Here is an 18,431-nt window from a genome sequence, read left to right as displayed (position 1 = left end):
TCCTATTCTTAGTGGTTTTCCAGAATGTTATACAAACTTTTATTTGTTTTATAAAGTCCCTCAAAACCTGATCCATTGTTATTTTTGTAGTCTTTTTAGAACTTCCTTACCACCAGATACTCTATGATTAAATGACATTGGTCTTATTTTGACACTTCTCCTTATTTCCAATTTATTCTGTATATGTAAATACATATCTATTATATATGCATAATATATATATAGTTTATTTGAACATAGTTATTTTCATGTGTTCTCACCTATTAGATTATGAACACCTTGAGATCAATAACTATCTTTTGTCTTCCTTTGTATTCCTAGCACACACCCTAGTAAGTGCTTAATAGAATTTCCTCCCTCTCCTGACATAAATTTTTGAAGCCTGAGTGTCCTAGACATCTTGGGTAGTTGGATACGGTCATATATCCCTTTTCAGAATTGTTCTCAAAATTGCATGAAAAAAATGCATAGAATTATAAAGCAGTGGTCCTCAAAACCATGTAGTACTGGCTAAGAAATACAGTAGTGAATTATTGGAACAGGTTGGGTTCACAGGACAAAATAGTAAATGACTATAGTAATCTAGTATTTGACAAACCCAAAGACCCCAGCTTTTGGGATTAAAAACTCAATGTTTGACAAAAACTATTGGGAAAATTGGAAATTAATATGGCAGAAAGTAAGCATTGACCCACATCTAAGGTAAAAATGGGTTCATGATTTAGACATAAATAGTGATATTGTAACTAAATTAGAAGAACAAATTATATATAAGAAAATTAGAAAAACAAAGGTTAGTTAACTTCTCAGATCTGTGAAGAAGGAAGAAATTTATGATCAGAGAAGAATTGGAGAACATTATTGAAATGCTCAGTTCAATTATTTCAGAGACGTCTGGAGAGACTTACATAAACATCTGATGCTCAGTGAAATGAGCAGAACCAGGAGATCATTATATAAGGCAAGAGCAAGGTTATACAAGAATCAATTCTGATGGATGCAGCGCTCTTCAACAATGAGATGATGCAAGCCAATTCCAATGATCTTGTGATGAAGAGAGTCATCTGCACACAGAAAGAAGACTGTGGGAACTGAATGTGGATCATAACATAGTATTTTCACTCTTTTTGTTATTTGCTTGCATTTTGTTTTCTTTGTCATTTTTTCCTTTTTTATATGATTGTTCTTGTGCAGCATCATAATTGCAGAAAAATGTATAGAAGAATTGCACATGTTTAACATATACTGAATTACTTGCCATTTGGGGAGGGAGTGGGGGAAAGAAAGGAAAAAAAATTGGAACACAAGGTTTGGCAAGGGTGAATTTTGAAGATAATCCATGCATATATTTTGAAAATAAAAAGCTTTAATTAAAAAGAAAAGGAAAATGCAAAAACTTCCCAAGGAAATCAATTACATTGAAATACAGTATTCAAAATATTTTTTTAAAACAAGTGCATAGAGCCTAGGTTAAGAACCCTCCTTGAGGCAACAGGTAGATTGGTGTTTCCACTGTACAGGAATTCAGACCTCTCAAGAGATAAAATGGAATTGGTCAATTCACTGCAGGAATCTCTTCAAGGAGGGCATTTGTTCTGATATTGCCACATTAGCAAACCAACTACAGGTTGCATGTCATAGATTCAAAAATCTCACTGCTTCAATGCACTTGTTAACCCACAAAGTGCATAAGATTAAAACAACACAAATAATCAATCTAGAAAACTCAGAGCTCTTTTACATGCTCCACATAATTCTAAGCTCTTGACCGCATTGAAACCTGCCACCCCTGAGATTTGGAGGAAAAATAATGGGATTCATATGTGTGTGTGTGTGTGTGTGTGTGTGTGTGTGTGTGTTTACAGGGTACCTGAGCATGGATTCCTATTTTGAAAACCACCACCTCAAGATGATTCAGCAGATTTCTACTGACATCCTCCTTAAACTCCTTTCAGAATCTCAGCACCCCAAATCTCAAAATTGAAGAGACCCCAAAGATTATCTAGTTCAGGTTATGCCTGGATAAGAATTTCTTCCTCAACATTCCAGACGACTAATAAGTTGGGTCTTATGGGTCATTTTAGTTCAGGACAGAAGCATCTCCAGGATTTGGGGCTTCTTTCAAAATAGCTCAGTAGCAAGGCTTTTCTGTTCCAGAATTCTCTTCTGGAAATCACTTTGGGTTTTGTATGTGCTTATCTGTGTATATGCTGTATCTTTCCAGTAGAAAATAACATTTTGGAGGGCAGAATCGGGTTTATCTTTGTTTTTATATTGTCATCCTCTAGCACTGGGTTTTTCACACAGTCGGATCTTAAGTGGTTACTGAATTGAATTGACTTGAGTCATTATTTTTCAAAGCAGTGCATTTTATTTTTGGACACCTCTGTTAGGGAATTGTTCCTTCTTTCAGGGTAAAATCTACCTTTCTGTAAATTCCCTTTGTTTTTGTATCTCTCTAGCCTTCAAAGAATACACATTAAGGAAGAAATCGCTAAAGATGAAATGCTTTGACCCATTTTAACTGTGGACAGAACAGGAAGAAATAGATTTGAATTGGAACAAGAATAATTTAGTTCAAAAAAAAGTTATCTAGAATAAAATTTTTCTCCAGCACAGATTTCTTCTAAATGTATGTATCCTGTCAATTCCAGTAATTTCCTCCTCCCTCACTTTCATCCTTTACACAGAATCAGTCAAAATGGAGTGATTCAGATCAAATTAATTCAATTCAATTAAAAAACTACTATATGCTGAAGGACTATATGCTATAGAGATAGACATTTGATACTTAATTCCATAGAACAAGAAACTGTCCCATCTCCTTTTCCTATCCCACTCCACTTTCCTATATTTTTGATGATTGATTTGATATCTCTCTTGTCCAGAGTGTAATCTTGTTGAGGTTTAAGAACTAGTTGTTTATTTGTTTTTATTAAATGTATCCCCAAAACTTAGCAGAGTGGCTGGCACATGACAGTAGCTTAATAAATGCTTTCAAAGAATTTATATTCAAATGCAGTAGGGGAAATCCACAACATATGTATACATAATTATGATACAAATGTATGCAAATACAAAGTTGAGATCCAGAGAAAATGCTATAAGAAATCTGAGGCAGAAGAATCTATTTCTACCTTGGGCATGGTAGTAGGTGGTCAGAAAAGTCAAGGAAAGTTTCATGAGTCATTGGAATTGAGGAAAGGAAAGATTTTAATAAATGGGGAAGAATGCTTCAAAGGTCCTTTGTGGACAGTAATATTCATTGCATTATGGTTTTAAAAGATGCATTTAATATTTCTGTTTTTCTGTATTTCTTTTGTGAGGTTTTTATACCTTAATACATTATCATTTTTCATGGTGTCATAAATGATAGAAATATATACCTCTTTATTCCTGTTTAATATTTTCCAGAAGACTATCAATCTAACTTTCTAAAATCTTATTCATCTCCCTAATTTCTTTTTTGTTTTACCTAGATCTGAGGAGGTAAATTGAGGTATGCCACTCTTAGAGTTTTACTATTTCTTCCTATAGCTCATTTATTTTTTCTTTGAGAAATTTAAATGCTGTGCCTTTTGGCACATATATATTCAGAACTGATATTAATTCATTGTCTATGGTACTTTTAGCAAAACTTAGTTTACTTGATTGTCTCTTTTGATGAGCTCTTTTTTTTCTGAAATGATTGTTACCCCTGCCACTTTTTACTTTCTTATGTATAACAAACAGGCTGTTCCATTCCCTTGCTCTAACTCTGTAGTTTTATATTTCAAGAGTATTTCCTATAAACAATGTATTATTGGATTCTGATTTCTAATCCATTCTGTTATCATCTTCCATTTTATGGGTGAGTGTAGAGGGTTGAAACTCTGTATGATTGATTTAAACAAGGTATTAACTCAGTGGAATTGAAAAATGGTTATCTAGTTTAGTGTGGTGATTAATAATTCTCTAGTTCAGTACATGTACTTAGTACTTACTATAGTTCTACAAGATTGACACCTGTTAGGATTCTTACAAGATCCTAAGTAAGAGGAATTGAGGGGATAGTGGCTAAATCTAGTTTAGCATTGATTTAATCCTATAACAAATAATGGTTTCCTAGTGATATAATGATTGGTGTGTACTCAGTGTACAGCATATAAGCAAGAAGCTTTCAGGGCCAGGAGGACAAGCCCACTAAAAGACAAACCCACTAAAGGACAAGCCCACTACAGGACAAACCCACTAGAAGCTCTCGGAGCCTCAGCCAGGATTCACAAGCCAGATTCACAAGCCAGAGAAGGCAGCTTAAGTTCTCAGAACCAAGACCATAGAAGGCCTCTGAGAAAAACTAGCCGAGACCAAGTGAAGGAGATAAGACTTTGAAAGATACAATAAAGGATTTGGACTTTAACTCCTGGCTGCATTTGGGGTGATTACACTGAACTGAAATGAAGGCTGCCTCCAGAAGCCCCTCAAGAAACCTGCTCCCAGAAAAGATTACATTTTAGAGAAGAATATTATAGATACCTATTCTACAAGATTCACACCTAAAATGATATAATAGAGTATATAAGATGGGATAAACTCAACCAGAGACATCTCCCACCTTTGTGGTGGCTGGAGGCTAGAGCACAAGCTCCTAGACTCAGGAAGACTTCAAGACAGAGATTGTGGAGGTGGTCCTCCTGCCTCCCCCACAGAAACCAAGACATATTCTGGAGGACCTCCAGAAAGTTGGCCCAGGCCCCAGGCAAGGAAACAGACTATGAAGGAGACAATAAAGATTTTTGGACTTTATCTCTGGCTATTCTCCTGGTGATTACTCTGCTGAAACAAAGGCTGGTCCAAAGACCTCTAGAAAACTAACCAGAACACTACAGGTGAGTTCACCCTATTCTTAATCACACATATGATTAATAATTGTGTATTTTTCTCTATCCTATTCTCATTTTTTTAACCTGTTCCCTTATGAAGCAACTGTTTTGTTTCTGACTACTATCACTCTAAATTGATCTGTCTTTATCCTTTCTTCGGAATTGCCTTTCTCTATTTTCTTTTTTTCCTTTTTTCCTATCAGGAAAGATGTTTTGTATTCAACCATATGTATATATATATTTTTCAGTCTTTGAACCAGTTCAGATGTAAAGTTCAGTATTGCTTGTTCCCACACCCCATTCTCCCCTCCATTGCACAAACTCTTCCTTATATGTACTATACATGTTATTTTCCCTGTTCTTTTATCTTTTTCACTTCCTCATTCCTTTCTTCCTCTTCCCAGTGAATCCTTTTTTCTCACTCTTCCATTCTTCTTTTAGAGCATCCAGACAAAACAGAATCACATTCAAGCCCCTTGTCTAAGTAAACTCTGAAAGTCCTAGTAAAGTTCTAAGGGGTTATATGCATCAACTTACAAGATATATTTTTATTAGTCTCTTAAGATTTCTCATTCATGTTTACCTTTTTATGCTTTTCCTGAGTCTTGTTTAAAAGTCAGATTTTCAGTTGTGAACGAATCCAACCATTCTGGAGAGTAGTTTGGAACTATGCTCAAAAAGTTATCAAACTGTACATACCCTTTGATCCAGCAGTGTTATTACTGGGCTTATATCCCAAAGAGATACTAAAGAAGGGAAAGGGACCTGTATGTGCACGAATGTTTGTGCCAGCCCTCTTTGTAGTGGCTAGAAACTGGAAACTGAGTGGATGCCCATCAGTTGGAGAATGGCTGAATAAATTGTGGTATATGAATATTATGGAATATTATTGTTCTGTAAGAAATGACCAACAGGATGATTTCAGAAAGGCCTGGAGAGACTTACACGAACTGATGCTGAGTGAAATGAGCAGGACCAGGAGATCATTATATACTTAAACAACAATACTATATGATGACCAGTTCTGATGGACCTGGCCATCCTCAGCAATGAGATCAACCAAATCATCTCCAATGGAGCAGTAATGAACTGGACCAGCTACGCCCAGAGAAAGAACTCTGGGAGATGATTAAAAACCATTACATTGAATTCCCAATCCCTATATTTATGCCAACCTGCATTTTTGATTTCCTTCACAAGCTAATTGTACAATATTTCAGAGTCTGATTCTTTTTGTACAGCAAAATAATGGTTTGGTCATGTATACTTATTGTGTATCTAATTTATATTTTAATATATTTAACATCTACTGGTCATCCTGCCATCTGGGGGAGGGGGTAAGGGGTAAGAGGTGAAAAATTGGAACAAGAGGTTTGGCAATTGTTAATGCTGTAAAGTTACCCATACATATAACCTGTAAATAAAAGGCTATTAAATAAATTTTTAAAAATAGTTTAGCTCGGCACATAAAAAACAAATAAAAAAATAAATAAAAGTCAGATTTTCTATATTCTGCTCTGACTTTCAGCAGGAATGCTTGAAAGTCCACAATTTCATTAAAAAGCCCTTTCCCCCATCCCTCCCAAAGGATTATATTGTTTTTCTGGATAAGTTATTCTTGGTTGTAATCTTACTTCCTTTGCCTTCAGAAATATATTAAAAGCCCTCTATTTTCTTTTTTTGTGGCAGCTGCTAAATCATGTGCAATTCTGTGGCTCAATGATATTTTAATTATTTCTTTATGACTGTTACTAGTATTTTTTCCTTGACCTTGGATTTTGGCTATAATATTTTTGGGATTTTTTTGGAAGGATTTCTTTTGAGAAGATGAATTCTTTTGATTTCTATTTTCATTTATTTTTTATTTTTCTATTTTAAGATCTTATTCTAAGCTAGAAGGGCAATTTTTTTTTTTTTTACAAATTTTAATGTACATATTTAAAACAAATACAAAATAGAAAAAAAACAAAAATTAAAAAAAATTCATGTACACAGCAGGACATTAATATGTAAGATCCACAATATGTAAGAATAAATTTCCATTTCAAGAAAGCATATATAATGGAGCACATTGTGCTCAGAACTATCCATCTTTGCTTCCTTGTAGGTTTTTTGTTCTCTGCTATGCTCTTTTTTTCTTTCCCCTTTTGTCCCCTCCCCTTCCCTTCCCCTTAGAAGGTTATAGTTAACCATGAATATATTTATGCATGCAAATTTAAATACATATACACAAATATATACATACATATCTATATAAAGAAACACATACATATACATATAAATCTACAGTCATACACAAATATACACATATACATTTTTATATATTTATTTAAAGTTCTGTTTATCCTCCATTTCTCTGAAGGTGAATAACATCATTCTTAGATCCACGTTTTCCCCTATTTTTATAAATCCACCATCTCCATTTTCTATGCCACAGCAATATTCTAACCTTATACTAGCAAGTTGTTTTGAATAGTCTAAAACAATATTAATATGACCAATATGAAATATAATTTCCCTATTTTTTTCTCTTTGGATTGAATCTATTTTAACTTTTAGATTACTTTTTTTCGAATCAATTCTGCTGCTGATCATTGTGTTCTCTTTCCTATCCCTGCTGACTCTTCTTCTACCCACTAACTTGCCTTAATCCTTAACCTTCCCCACAACCAAAGATCCCTCCTTTATTCTCTTTTCCCCTCCTTTATCACCTTCTCATAAAACTACACACCTTATCCCATTCCTATTAATCTATTCTTTTATACCTCACCTTATTTTATTCCCTCCCATGTCTTTATAAATCTTACTACCCATATTTGTATGTATTATTCCCTCTTTAACCCATTTCTGATGTGACTAGGATTTCCAAACTACCAGGACATCTAATTTCTCTGTCAGTTCTTGCTCTCACACCTCATTCACATAATTTTTTTTTTTTTTTTTGGCAGGTGACCATTTGATATTACTCTTCTTTTTTTACTTCAATATCCTCCTCTGAAAATTAATCTTGTTTCTCCTATTCCCGTCTCCTCTGAAAATTAATCTTGTTTCTCCTATTCCCATAGTAACTATTTATGGTTGGGTTCTTCACCTGCTCATTTAAAAAAAAAAATAGCTTATTAGTATAATTAACTCTAGTCCTGTTGTGAAAAAATTAGGTGGGGTTAGAGCCTTTGGCCTTGGGTCATCCTTTAGTTTTCCTGTCTAGCCTAGAACCAGAGAATAAGAACTTCATCTCCTATAAATGCTCACAAATGGCAGTGTCTCTACTTCACCATTTCTGCCCTCAGTGGGTCCCTGCTGTATTGGAGCCACATCTCAGCAGCATAGCTGGGTCTGCTGTTCCTTATCAGCAAAGGTTCCCTTAGTTTTTTCTGATTCAGATGGCCAATTCCTCACACTATCTAGGAAGTGAGAGTTCCAGTGCCTGGGCCAAATGCTACCTCCCAACCCAGCTAACCCCAAGGCTCCCAACTTATTTCAAGGGAACTAGCCTGAAGGTGTTTATCCTTTACATGGATCATAACTCCTAAGGTAGTATCATTCTTTGTATATTCTTTTGTGCTATAAAAAATTAACAGATTTTAGTAACTATAACTAGACTTGGTTCTTCTCAGCAATTCAGTAATCCATGACAATCCCAATAAACTTTGGATAGAAAATGCCATCTGCATCCAGAAAGAGAACTATGGAGATTGAATGTAAATCAGCATATTCTATGTTCATTTTTTTCTGCCAAGGTTTTTCCCTTTTGTTCTGTTTTTCTCTCCCAACATGATTCATAAAGCAACGTATAAAGTGAAAGCAGAGAAAAAAAATTTTAATTGTGTATAACCAGAAAAAAAGAAAAAATCTTCAAGTTTTGTGTCCCTTCCTACCATTTGATTATTTTTAAGGACTTACATTTTCTTCAGTATTTTTTGTATGCCTTTTATCATTCCATTTTCAGAATTTTCTCATATAGCTCATTTCTTTTCCCAATTTATCCTCTATTTTTCGTTCTTTTAATCTCTTTTACACTCTAAGAATTCTTATTGGACTTGTACACAATCTGCACTTTTTTCCTGAGATTTTACTTGATGTTTTCATATTGTCATATTTTGTATTTCTGTCTTAAATTTTCCTGTCATTATAGCAACTTTTTTTTTTGGCCAGGTTCTTTTATCATCCTCTAATCTATTAACTTTGAAATTTATGTGTTTGATTCTGCTTACCTTTAGCATGAATGTTTGACCTGAGATTCTGTCATTTATGTCCTATTTTCACAGCTCAGTTGGGAAGTCTTTTAAGTCTTCAATGCTTCTATAGTAGTATGTTTGGGAAGAGGCAATTTCTGATTTGGTCTAGATCTGTTAGCTTGTAATTGAGCTTTTATTGACTATTGCTGGATTTAGTCGTTATTGACCCATGGGGAGGTTCTTCAGGTTCAGAATGATTGAAGGTCTGGTTGCAAGGTATATACTTGACCTTGGTTAAAACTGATTTCTCTCTCCCTCACCACTCATTCCCTGTCCCTCCTCTCCCACTCTTGGGCTTGAAGCCACAAAGTTATGGATATGGAACTCATAACTTGCCCATTAAATGTCTAGAACTTTTCCTCCCTGACCTAGAACGATGACTTGGAACTGGGTAATGAGTGACTATCGGATGGTAATTGACCTTGTGCCTAGTGTTGATATAGATCTCTTGGTATCTCTTTTGAAATGTTTATTTCCCTTATGGTTTCTGAGTGCTGAAAAGCTTTTTACTGCATCTGCCCATTACTGTTTCCACCTGTTACTGCACGGTGTGGTGTTCCTAGACAACACAATACCTCTGCATCTGAAGACCTCACTATCTAAGTTTCTCTGAACTAGAAAAATGACTCATTGTGAATTTTTTAAAGATGTTTTTACTGATAAGAATTTGCTGTGGCACGTTGTCTAGGTTGCTATGGAGATGTGTTGGGAGAGCGAGGGAAAAATAATGACTCTCATTAGGAAGGAAGGAAGGGACAGAGGAAGGAAAGAGAGGGAGGGAGGAAGGAAGGAAGGAAAGAAAGAAAGAGGGAAGAGAAAAGGAAGGAAAGAAGGGAAGGAGAGAAGGAGGAAGGGAGGGAGGGAAAGAGGAAGGAAGGGAGGAGGGAGGGAGAAAATGGACTGAGAATGGACAATGGCTCATAAGTCCCTTGTGACTGTACTACCAAAAAAAAAATTGCAAAACAAATATGAAATGAGGCAAAGCAAAGAGATTGCACAGCAATAGCCATATGAAGTAATAGCAATAGTAATGGTGATCATTTATGGAAGATTTGGTTATTCTCACCAATACAATGATCCAAGACAATTCCAAAAGATTCATGATGAAAAAATGCTTTTTTACTTACAGAGAGAGAAGTGAAGAACTTTGAATGCAAATACAATTTTCTTACTTTTTTATTGTTTTTGTAATATGGCTAATCTGGGAGTGTTTTGTGTGATTTTACATATATTATTGATATCATTTGGCTTGTCTTTTCAGTGAAGGAGAGGATTTGGAGGGGAGGGAGAAAATTAGTGGCATTTTAAAATCAAGGAATGATAAAAATAATAAATTGAAAAAAATTTAGTGTGAGACTTGAGTTACAACATACCAGTAACAAAGATGAATTGAGAGAAGCACAAAATGGAACCAATGTGTCATTCTTTTTTTCTACAATAATCTATTTTCATCATTAATGATGGTTAAATCACATTTGAAGTCTAATTAAATTCAATAGACATTTGTCACAAGTCTTTTTTCCAAGTGATAGGGAAAAAACCTAAAACAATAGTCTTTGCACTCAAGGAGCTTACAGTCTTCACATTTTGACACTTCAGTACAAAGTGTACTATATAAATAGAAATGATATTTAATATCATTAAAATAGAAAAACACTTCATATACAAATACATACCAAAGAAAATCATGCTGGAAGCAATAAATCTTGTAAGCATCAAGGGATCATTTTACAAGATATCTTAAGGAAGTTATTAAAATGGAAAAGATCATAGAATTCATATATATTCATATATATACATATATGCTTCTATTATCTGTGTACACATTTATATGTATGTAAGTATACTATTTTGTCCTTTGTTCTGTATACAAACATACATTATACATATATATATATATATATATATATATATATACACACACACATATTTGATATGCACATGTGAATTCATTGATGTAGGGCACTTTCAATGTAGAATATTCCTTCAATGAAAATCACTCATCCACCTAAGCTATATTTTTAAAAGCTCCTTCACACCTGAAAAACAAAGAAGTATTTTAAAAGCAAGTGCTTTCCCAAAAATCTTCTATGGTTGCTAATTTTAGCACACCAAAATCTTCAGAAAATCAAAGCCACAAATGAGCTGAAAGGCAACAAAGATGTGCTGTGGGTTCAGGTATACTGCAACATATTTCCAAAGATGATCTACATCCCACAAAGTGACAAAAGGGATATTGTTGAAGGAACATACTGGAAATAAGTAGAGATGGGCTGGTCATGCAATATCCAGGGATAAGAAAGGAATAAATTGAGTGATGTGTGATACCTATTAACATGGAAAAATGTAAAAAGCACCTGGAAGATGATCCTTATTAGAATCATGAAAAGAAATCAGTAAATTGCAGTCTATATCTGTGGAAAAAATACTCATATTTATGTTTAAGTATAAATCTAAATTCCTATATTTATGTTCAAAAAATCAATTACGCAAATATTGAATGAAAAACTTTTTTGTGAACTAGAAACTCAAGTTAGTAAAACAGCATGACATTCCACAAGACACACAAGTTGTACTTGTAATCAACATTAATGAAGGAAATGATTGTCCTACTCTGACATGATTAGACTACTTCATAAGTATTATTTTTAGGTCTAAGTGTCATGTTTTAGGAAAAGGTATGGGCAAGTTGGAGCACATCCAGAAGATGACAATCTGTATGGTAAGAAGACTGAAGCTTAGGTTTTAAGATCATTAGATCGTAGATCTAGGATTAGAACAGCAGCAAAAACAATCTGGTTAGTCCTGTTATTTTATAGACAAGGAAACAAGATTCAGAAAATTGAGGTGATCTGCATAAGGCCACACAGGAAGTGTCAGAGATGAAATCTGAACCTTCCCCCTCAGGTCTCTGCTCCTTGGTGTTCAGCAGCAGTGTGCTTCCCACTGTACCAGGAAAAAAATACTTAAGATAGCTGTCTTGACAAGTTACCTTGTAGAAAAACAACCTTTTCTGATTGGATCTAGAGGGTAGCTAAAGGAGCAGTGGATGGAATTTGCAAGGAAGCAAACTTTTAGACATCAATTTTCTAAATGTGGCTTGGGATACTGAATTCCTCAATTCCTGGAAAGCTTTACAGATTTTGGATGATATCTCTCAAGGATTCTAGAAAGGGAAGTCCTATTCGGAGGTCCCTTCCATTCTGAGATTCTGTGATTGAATAGAGGAATAGACTAAAAAGTCTGATGGGACAATTATTAAAACAAAAGAAATAAGGAAACAAAATACTGATGGAAAATGTTTCTAGGAATAAGAAAGAGTAAAAAATAACTCCTATTTTGAGAATTTTCATCATGGATTCCATTTGGAATGCAGATGTATGTGTTTCAAAAACAGCTAAAGCTAATAAGAGTTACATTGGTGCCATTGACAGATAACTAAATTTTAAGGGACAGCTTGTTGTTTGTTTGTTTTTTTTTTTTTTGCAAGGTTTTGATCATGTTGACAAGATTGTAGCCAATCAGATTCAGACTTCCAAGTTGAAGAGATGGATCAAGAGACAAGAGACTCAAAGTTGGCAGGGATCTCAATACTATTGAACCAAGACTCTCTCTCCCATACCCTTAAGAACTTCTGCTAAGGGGGAAAAATACAAACTCCCAAGGAAGACAATTCTATTTTTGTCAGCTCTGTTAGGAAGTTTTTTTTTTTTTTTCATAAAGACTAAATGTGCCTCTTTGTTGACACTCATTGTGTCTGATTCTTCCCTCTAAGGGAAAGCAGAGAAAAATAGACCCCTCTTTAGAAAATACTTGAAGAGAACAACTATATCCTTCTAGATCTTCTCTTCTTCAAGCCTACCACAACTATATTCTTCTAGAATCTTCTCTTCTTCAAGCCTACCACCTACAGTTTTTTAAAATAATCTTCATACTGCAGGATCTGAAGGTCAGCATCATAATGGCCCTTCTCTGGACTGTCTAGTTTATCAATGCCCTGTGTACATGTGGACACAGAACTGAATATGAGAGGTGTTTCTTCAAGCCACAAGAATGAACTCTGAAATACAGTGGAGGAATCATAAATTCAACACTTGACCTTTAAAATGAATTACTACTGCCAGAATTCACATATGTGACAATAACTGATGGCTAAGATTTATCTATAATATGTAGAGTTAAATTTTCTCCAATACTTATGAATAGTCTGAAGGGCTAAGACAAAAGCTTCCTAATTTAAGACTATTTCAGGAGACTGTTTCATTTGAAAATAATAATGAAGAAAAATCTGTAAAAGACCCCTCCCTCCCCAACCACAATTCTTCAGACACTCACCTACAGTATTAAATTACCCCTACTTCTAATTTACTAGGTTGGGAAAAGATATAAATCTTAGAAGACTTTTATCATTTGTAAAATGTACAAATGCTTCCTCCAATGTTTTCCATAGACACGGTCTATAAGTACAGAAAAATAGAAAATTAATACTCTATGTAAATGTGTCAATTGGAAAATTTTTGTTTCATTCCTCTCCCTGAAATATGAAGTATCCTTCAAATGGTTTTTAAATTCCCTGAAGCTGATTCTATAGAAAGATTATTTTTCAAGAATGTAATTTATACTTTGTTCCCAGCATTCAGAGCAATGCAGACACCAGTCTGTGCTTCAATGAATCAGTTTTATACTGTCATCTTAGAAATAGGGATGTGAACTGAATCTGTGATTTCAGTGATAGAGGAAAGTCCTGAATTAGGAAACTTCCTCTACCAATGCAGATAGCATCATCTTCTCTGAAATTAGTCTAATGGAGTTGCCTAAAATAGTGAGAGATTATGGTTGAGAATCAATAATGTCAGATGCAGGATTTCAGCTTAGTTCTTCCTACCTTTTAGGACAGTTATGTATACACTGTGTTTTCTATCATATGAGCCTTCCTAATTCAAAATTCTTATTTCTTCTCTCCAAATCTTTCAGTGGCTTCCCAATACTCATAAATGTTTCAATCTGATGGGAAAATTACACAAAGGCATCAACCCTTTCCAAGACATGCCTTAGCATGTTATATTTTATATTCTACGCCACCGTGGATTTGGATTACTTTCTGACACTTGAGCATGCCCAGTGCTTTTCCATGACCGTGTTGCAAGCCATTGCCAGTGCTTTCAGGTCATGGAGAACTTTTTTATATTAGATCCCTGGCACAAGGTGAATACTCCAATGATTTCTCATTACTAAGTGCCTGTATCTCTATTACATATTTATACTTAACTTTATATTATGGCTATTTAGATATCTTAACTTACCAACATACTATATCAAAAGCCTCTTGAGAACAGAGGCCATTCACTATTTTTCTCTCCCCAAACATTTAGCTTAGTGATTTATAGATAATAGGTACTTAAATGTTTGTTAAATGAATGAATGGATATATGAACTGATTCACAGATAAATTCAAAAAGCCTAGCTTAGAATTTCAATAAATTATTTTCAGCTAAAGTCTTAGCAGTTATTATAAATGGGATTTTTATTTCAGTAGTTGCTAGGTCAATAGGATTTCAACTTGAGGATCAGATGCCTGAGAAGATAAGCATCACTATTTGTATAATGAGCTTTTGTGTATGGGACAAAAAATTAAAAAGAGGATAACAACACTTTTGGTTCCAATTCTTAAAGAAAAAAGAGGGTATAATATGATAGACAATTAGGTCTTCTCAGTTGTCCAGGGCAACCAGTATTCATTTGATAATACAATAAAATACATGTTGTCAGCATCACAGCCAAAAAAAAAGAAAGGAGAAAGATGAGAACTATTACTTCTTAAACACAAACAAAAGGTCTACTATTAGTCTTGAAATACTAACACTAACAATTTATTCCAGACATAGAAGATAGGCACTAATATGTTACTTTAATAAAAACACTTTTTTTTTTTTTAGCAGTTATCTGGCAATGCCATCTCTGATAAAGCTATTAACTATTCATTAACAACTTTATGACATAGTCAATGCAACATACCGAAACACATATTGTACGATTGATTATCTTTGGCACATTTTAAAAATTTAAGAATCTCAAAAGGCAACAAAAACATTCTGTGACTACACATTATTTTAGTCACTCAGAATATAAGGGAGCAAAACGAAAAGTGGAAATGGAGAATATGTGGAATAGTTTTAATAAAGAGTTTTACATACAGTACCTTACATATAGAACAGTGTTTTTGCAAATTTAAATAAATCTTGAATGTACAGTGGTGTGTACTCTTTTCAAAGGTAAATTCAAGTTGACCATCTATCGGTTCCAAAATGCATTTATACAGATCACTAGAACTGATAAACAGTAGTGAGGCATAAAATGTTCAAGTATCTTAATAGCATTAGTTAAACAGCCTCCCTTTAACAGTCTTTTTAATTTTTGTTTTTTTACAAATTTCAAAACCTGTACATACATTTTTAATTTTTAGAAACTTTCTGTTAAAAGGCAACATTTAATGTTAACCATCAATTCTTATAGTCTATGGTAATAAAACTAGACATGTGTAGATATAAATATGTATAGGTTATGTACATATGTATGTGAGTGTATGTTTAAAAACAAGCATACAGGCACACATACATGTATATGTAGCACTGGGTGCAGCAAACAATGTGGATGAGCACTGGCACATAGTGAACCTAAGCTCAAAATCCAGCAAGAGCTAACTGGCAACTAAGTTGCCTTTGGTTTCTAGAGTTTGTCCATTCGTGACCAACACTTAAAAAGATTTTAAATAAAAACATCTTTCAATTACCAAATTGCCCCCATATTTTATCTATTTAGCAAACCATAGTCACAAACTGGCTTAATGCTGTCATTATTCCTCATCCCAGCTGAGGTTATTTAGTTTGTTTCTAACCAAGTACATAAATTCAGGACCAATATAGTTTAAACCCTGAATACTGCAACAGAAATGTGTGTACCTGTATATGCACAGGTACATAAGCACACACATGGATATCATACATGTTACACATATGCAAACATTATGAAATGTGTACACATGTATGCATGTAGACACGTGCATGAAGTGCACATATATGTATTACACATACATAAAAGACATAGTAAAGGTGTATGTGTGTGAATGCAAAAGTATTTTTGATGGACTGCTACCACTGTCAGATTTTGAGGGAAAAAAATTTCCAAGTCAAACTATCATTCCAGTGGGTGTCATTGTTATTTGGCACATTTCACTACTATACACCTCTCATTTTTATAGACTGGATTTCCATTCTTTTTAAAAAATATACCATTTGAAAAAAACAAGTATTCCAAAATTTGACATTCCCCTAGGCCCACTATACCCAGCCCCAAAGTAAAGCTTGTGTTATCTTAACTGATTAAGGAGTTTTATCACTCAGGAAAATAGTTCATGATCTTATATGAATTTATAGACCAGAAACTTTTTTGTGGCTGAAATTATACATTAGAAACACTTCTTTCTGGATCTGGGTCACAATAGCAATATAGTGGAATTCTTCAAGAATGTTGGTTTTTTTCCTATAATTTTGCTGTGGGTAAAATTTTCATCTTACTACTACAACTTTTTAAAAAATATTATTTTCATGGATATCTTGAGGTTCAGGTAAATGAATTTTGAAAAATCCAGTCAACTAATTTTACTTAGTATTGATCTATATCACCAATCCTCAGTACATATAATTACCATTTGCAGCTTGCACAGGAAATGTTTTGATATTTTTTAGAAATTGACCTTGATAGGACTAGTCAACATATTCCTCTCCAAGTCTCCATTATACTGATGTTACAAATGCTAGTTTCAAAACTTAGTAAAAAGGTACTAAGCTTTCAACTATCCACTGTCAATCTGGCAGATAATAAAAACAAATTTTGCTATAGACAATCATGTTCTTTTTCTTGTTTCTTTGTCATACAGAACAAAGAGTGGCTATCTGCTGTACTTTCCCCATATCAATTAAGAGCTGTTTTATATGACGTTTAAGTTGTGGCAATCTTGTAAGAGGATCTGGTGGCTCCAACTCTCCTGTGAAATCAAGCCAGCTTTCCAGAACTAAAGAAAGAAGAAAAAAAGGAAAACTAAATTGCACATGGAAGAATTCATCAGAAAATTAAAGTGTTAAAACAGAACACATAGTTATGCAGTTAATTCCCTTCAAAGGAAGGTATATTTACTCTGTTTTTCAAATGTTGTCCAGCTCAAAATGATTAAAATTTCCCTTAATGTTTTAGGATTTGAAAAAAAAAAAAGTTACCAGGAAGAAACTTGTCATCTTACTCAACTTTTTTTCTTAATCTTTCTTCAGCTGAAATATTTTATATCTACTCAACATCCTCTTCAAAAACTCAAATACCTGAAAACTTGCATCATGTTTATTTACTGTAATATCAAGGTAGGCCCTTTAATCTCCTCCTCCCAAACCCTCCAAGTACTTATTCATAATGAAGAAAGATAGACAAGAATGATGTCTTAAGTTCCTCTTCACTTCCTTATCCCTGATCTACTCTATAAAAAAATTATTAAAAGTCCATTTTCATCAATAGCAATATCAAAAAATTCATATTTTCCCAAGTTATGAAACTAAGATATACTTTGAAAATTAAATGTAAAATATACTCTAGAATCAGATCCCAACTGTTACAATATGAATATCCTTAATCTTTTCTAATTTATGATAGAATCCAGTTCAGTATTGTCTGTCTTCATGCTTTTAATTAACATTACTTTAAAGACTATTTTAAACCATTTCTTCAAGCTCACTTTGTGGTAAAAGAAGTAAAAAGTAGCACAGGTGACTGTGAAATGCGGGGAAATATGACAATACATTTTTCAAACACGGTACTACCTACAGGGTTCTGCATTACAGGTAAAATATTGTGGAAAGAACATTGGATTAATAAGAATCCCCAAACTCTAAGTCTAGTCCAAGGTTTGTCATTAATTATATAGCAAGTTCTATTCCACTGTCTACAAAATGGGTTAATAATTACTGTTTATTGTTGTGGTGAAGACAAATAAAATGTATATTAACCATTAAAATGTCTGAAGTTAGTATTAATATTATTACTACTAATAATAGTATTAATAATTACTATTATTACTCCACTCATTTCACGTAATAATAGCAATGAAACTGCAACAAAAAGAAAGGATCAACACACATATATGCATTTCTGGTATAGTCCTTTTGTTTTTAAAAATAAACTCCTATTGATAATAACACAAAGATGAGGAAAATGAGCACTTCTTATGGATAACATAAAGCTTTTGAAAATGTTAAAGAACTAAATAAATGCTAGCTTTTAAAAGATA

The 18,431-nt window shown here is 33.7% G+C and overlaps 1 protein-coding gene across 14 annotated transcripts in view; it reads right to left on the bottom strand.

The window, feature by feature from the left end:
- Positions 1-12,571: 12,571 nt before the first annotated feature.
- The window catches only part of PHF20L1 (PHD finger protein 20 like 1), a 100,577-nt gene continuing 94,717 nt past the window's right edge, over positions 12,572-18,431 (bottom strand). For all 14 annotated transcript variants that reach the window (XM_031947216.1, XM_031947217.1, XM_031947215.1 and 11 more), the window contains one exon: positions 12,572-17,171. In XM_031947216.1, the coding sequence (XP_031803076.1) occupies positions 17,029-17,171 (143 nt within the window). In that variant the 3' untranslated portion in view covers positions 12,572-17,028. The remainder of the gene's footprint in view (positions 17,172-18,431) is intronic.

The sequence above is a fragment of the Sarcophilus harrisii genome, chromosome 1 (assembly GCF_902635505.1).
Source record: "Sarcophilus harrisii chromosome 1, mSarHar1.11, whole genome shotgun sequence".
Lineage (NCBI taxonomy): Eukaryota > Metazoa > Chordata > Mammalia > Dasyuromorphia > Dasyuridae > Sarcophilus > Sarcophilus harrisii.
This window is presented reverse-complemented; position numbering and strand designations above follow the sequence as displayed.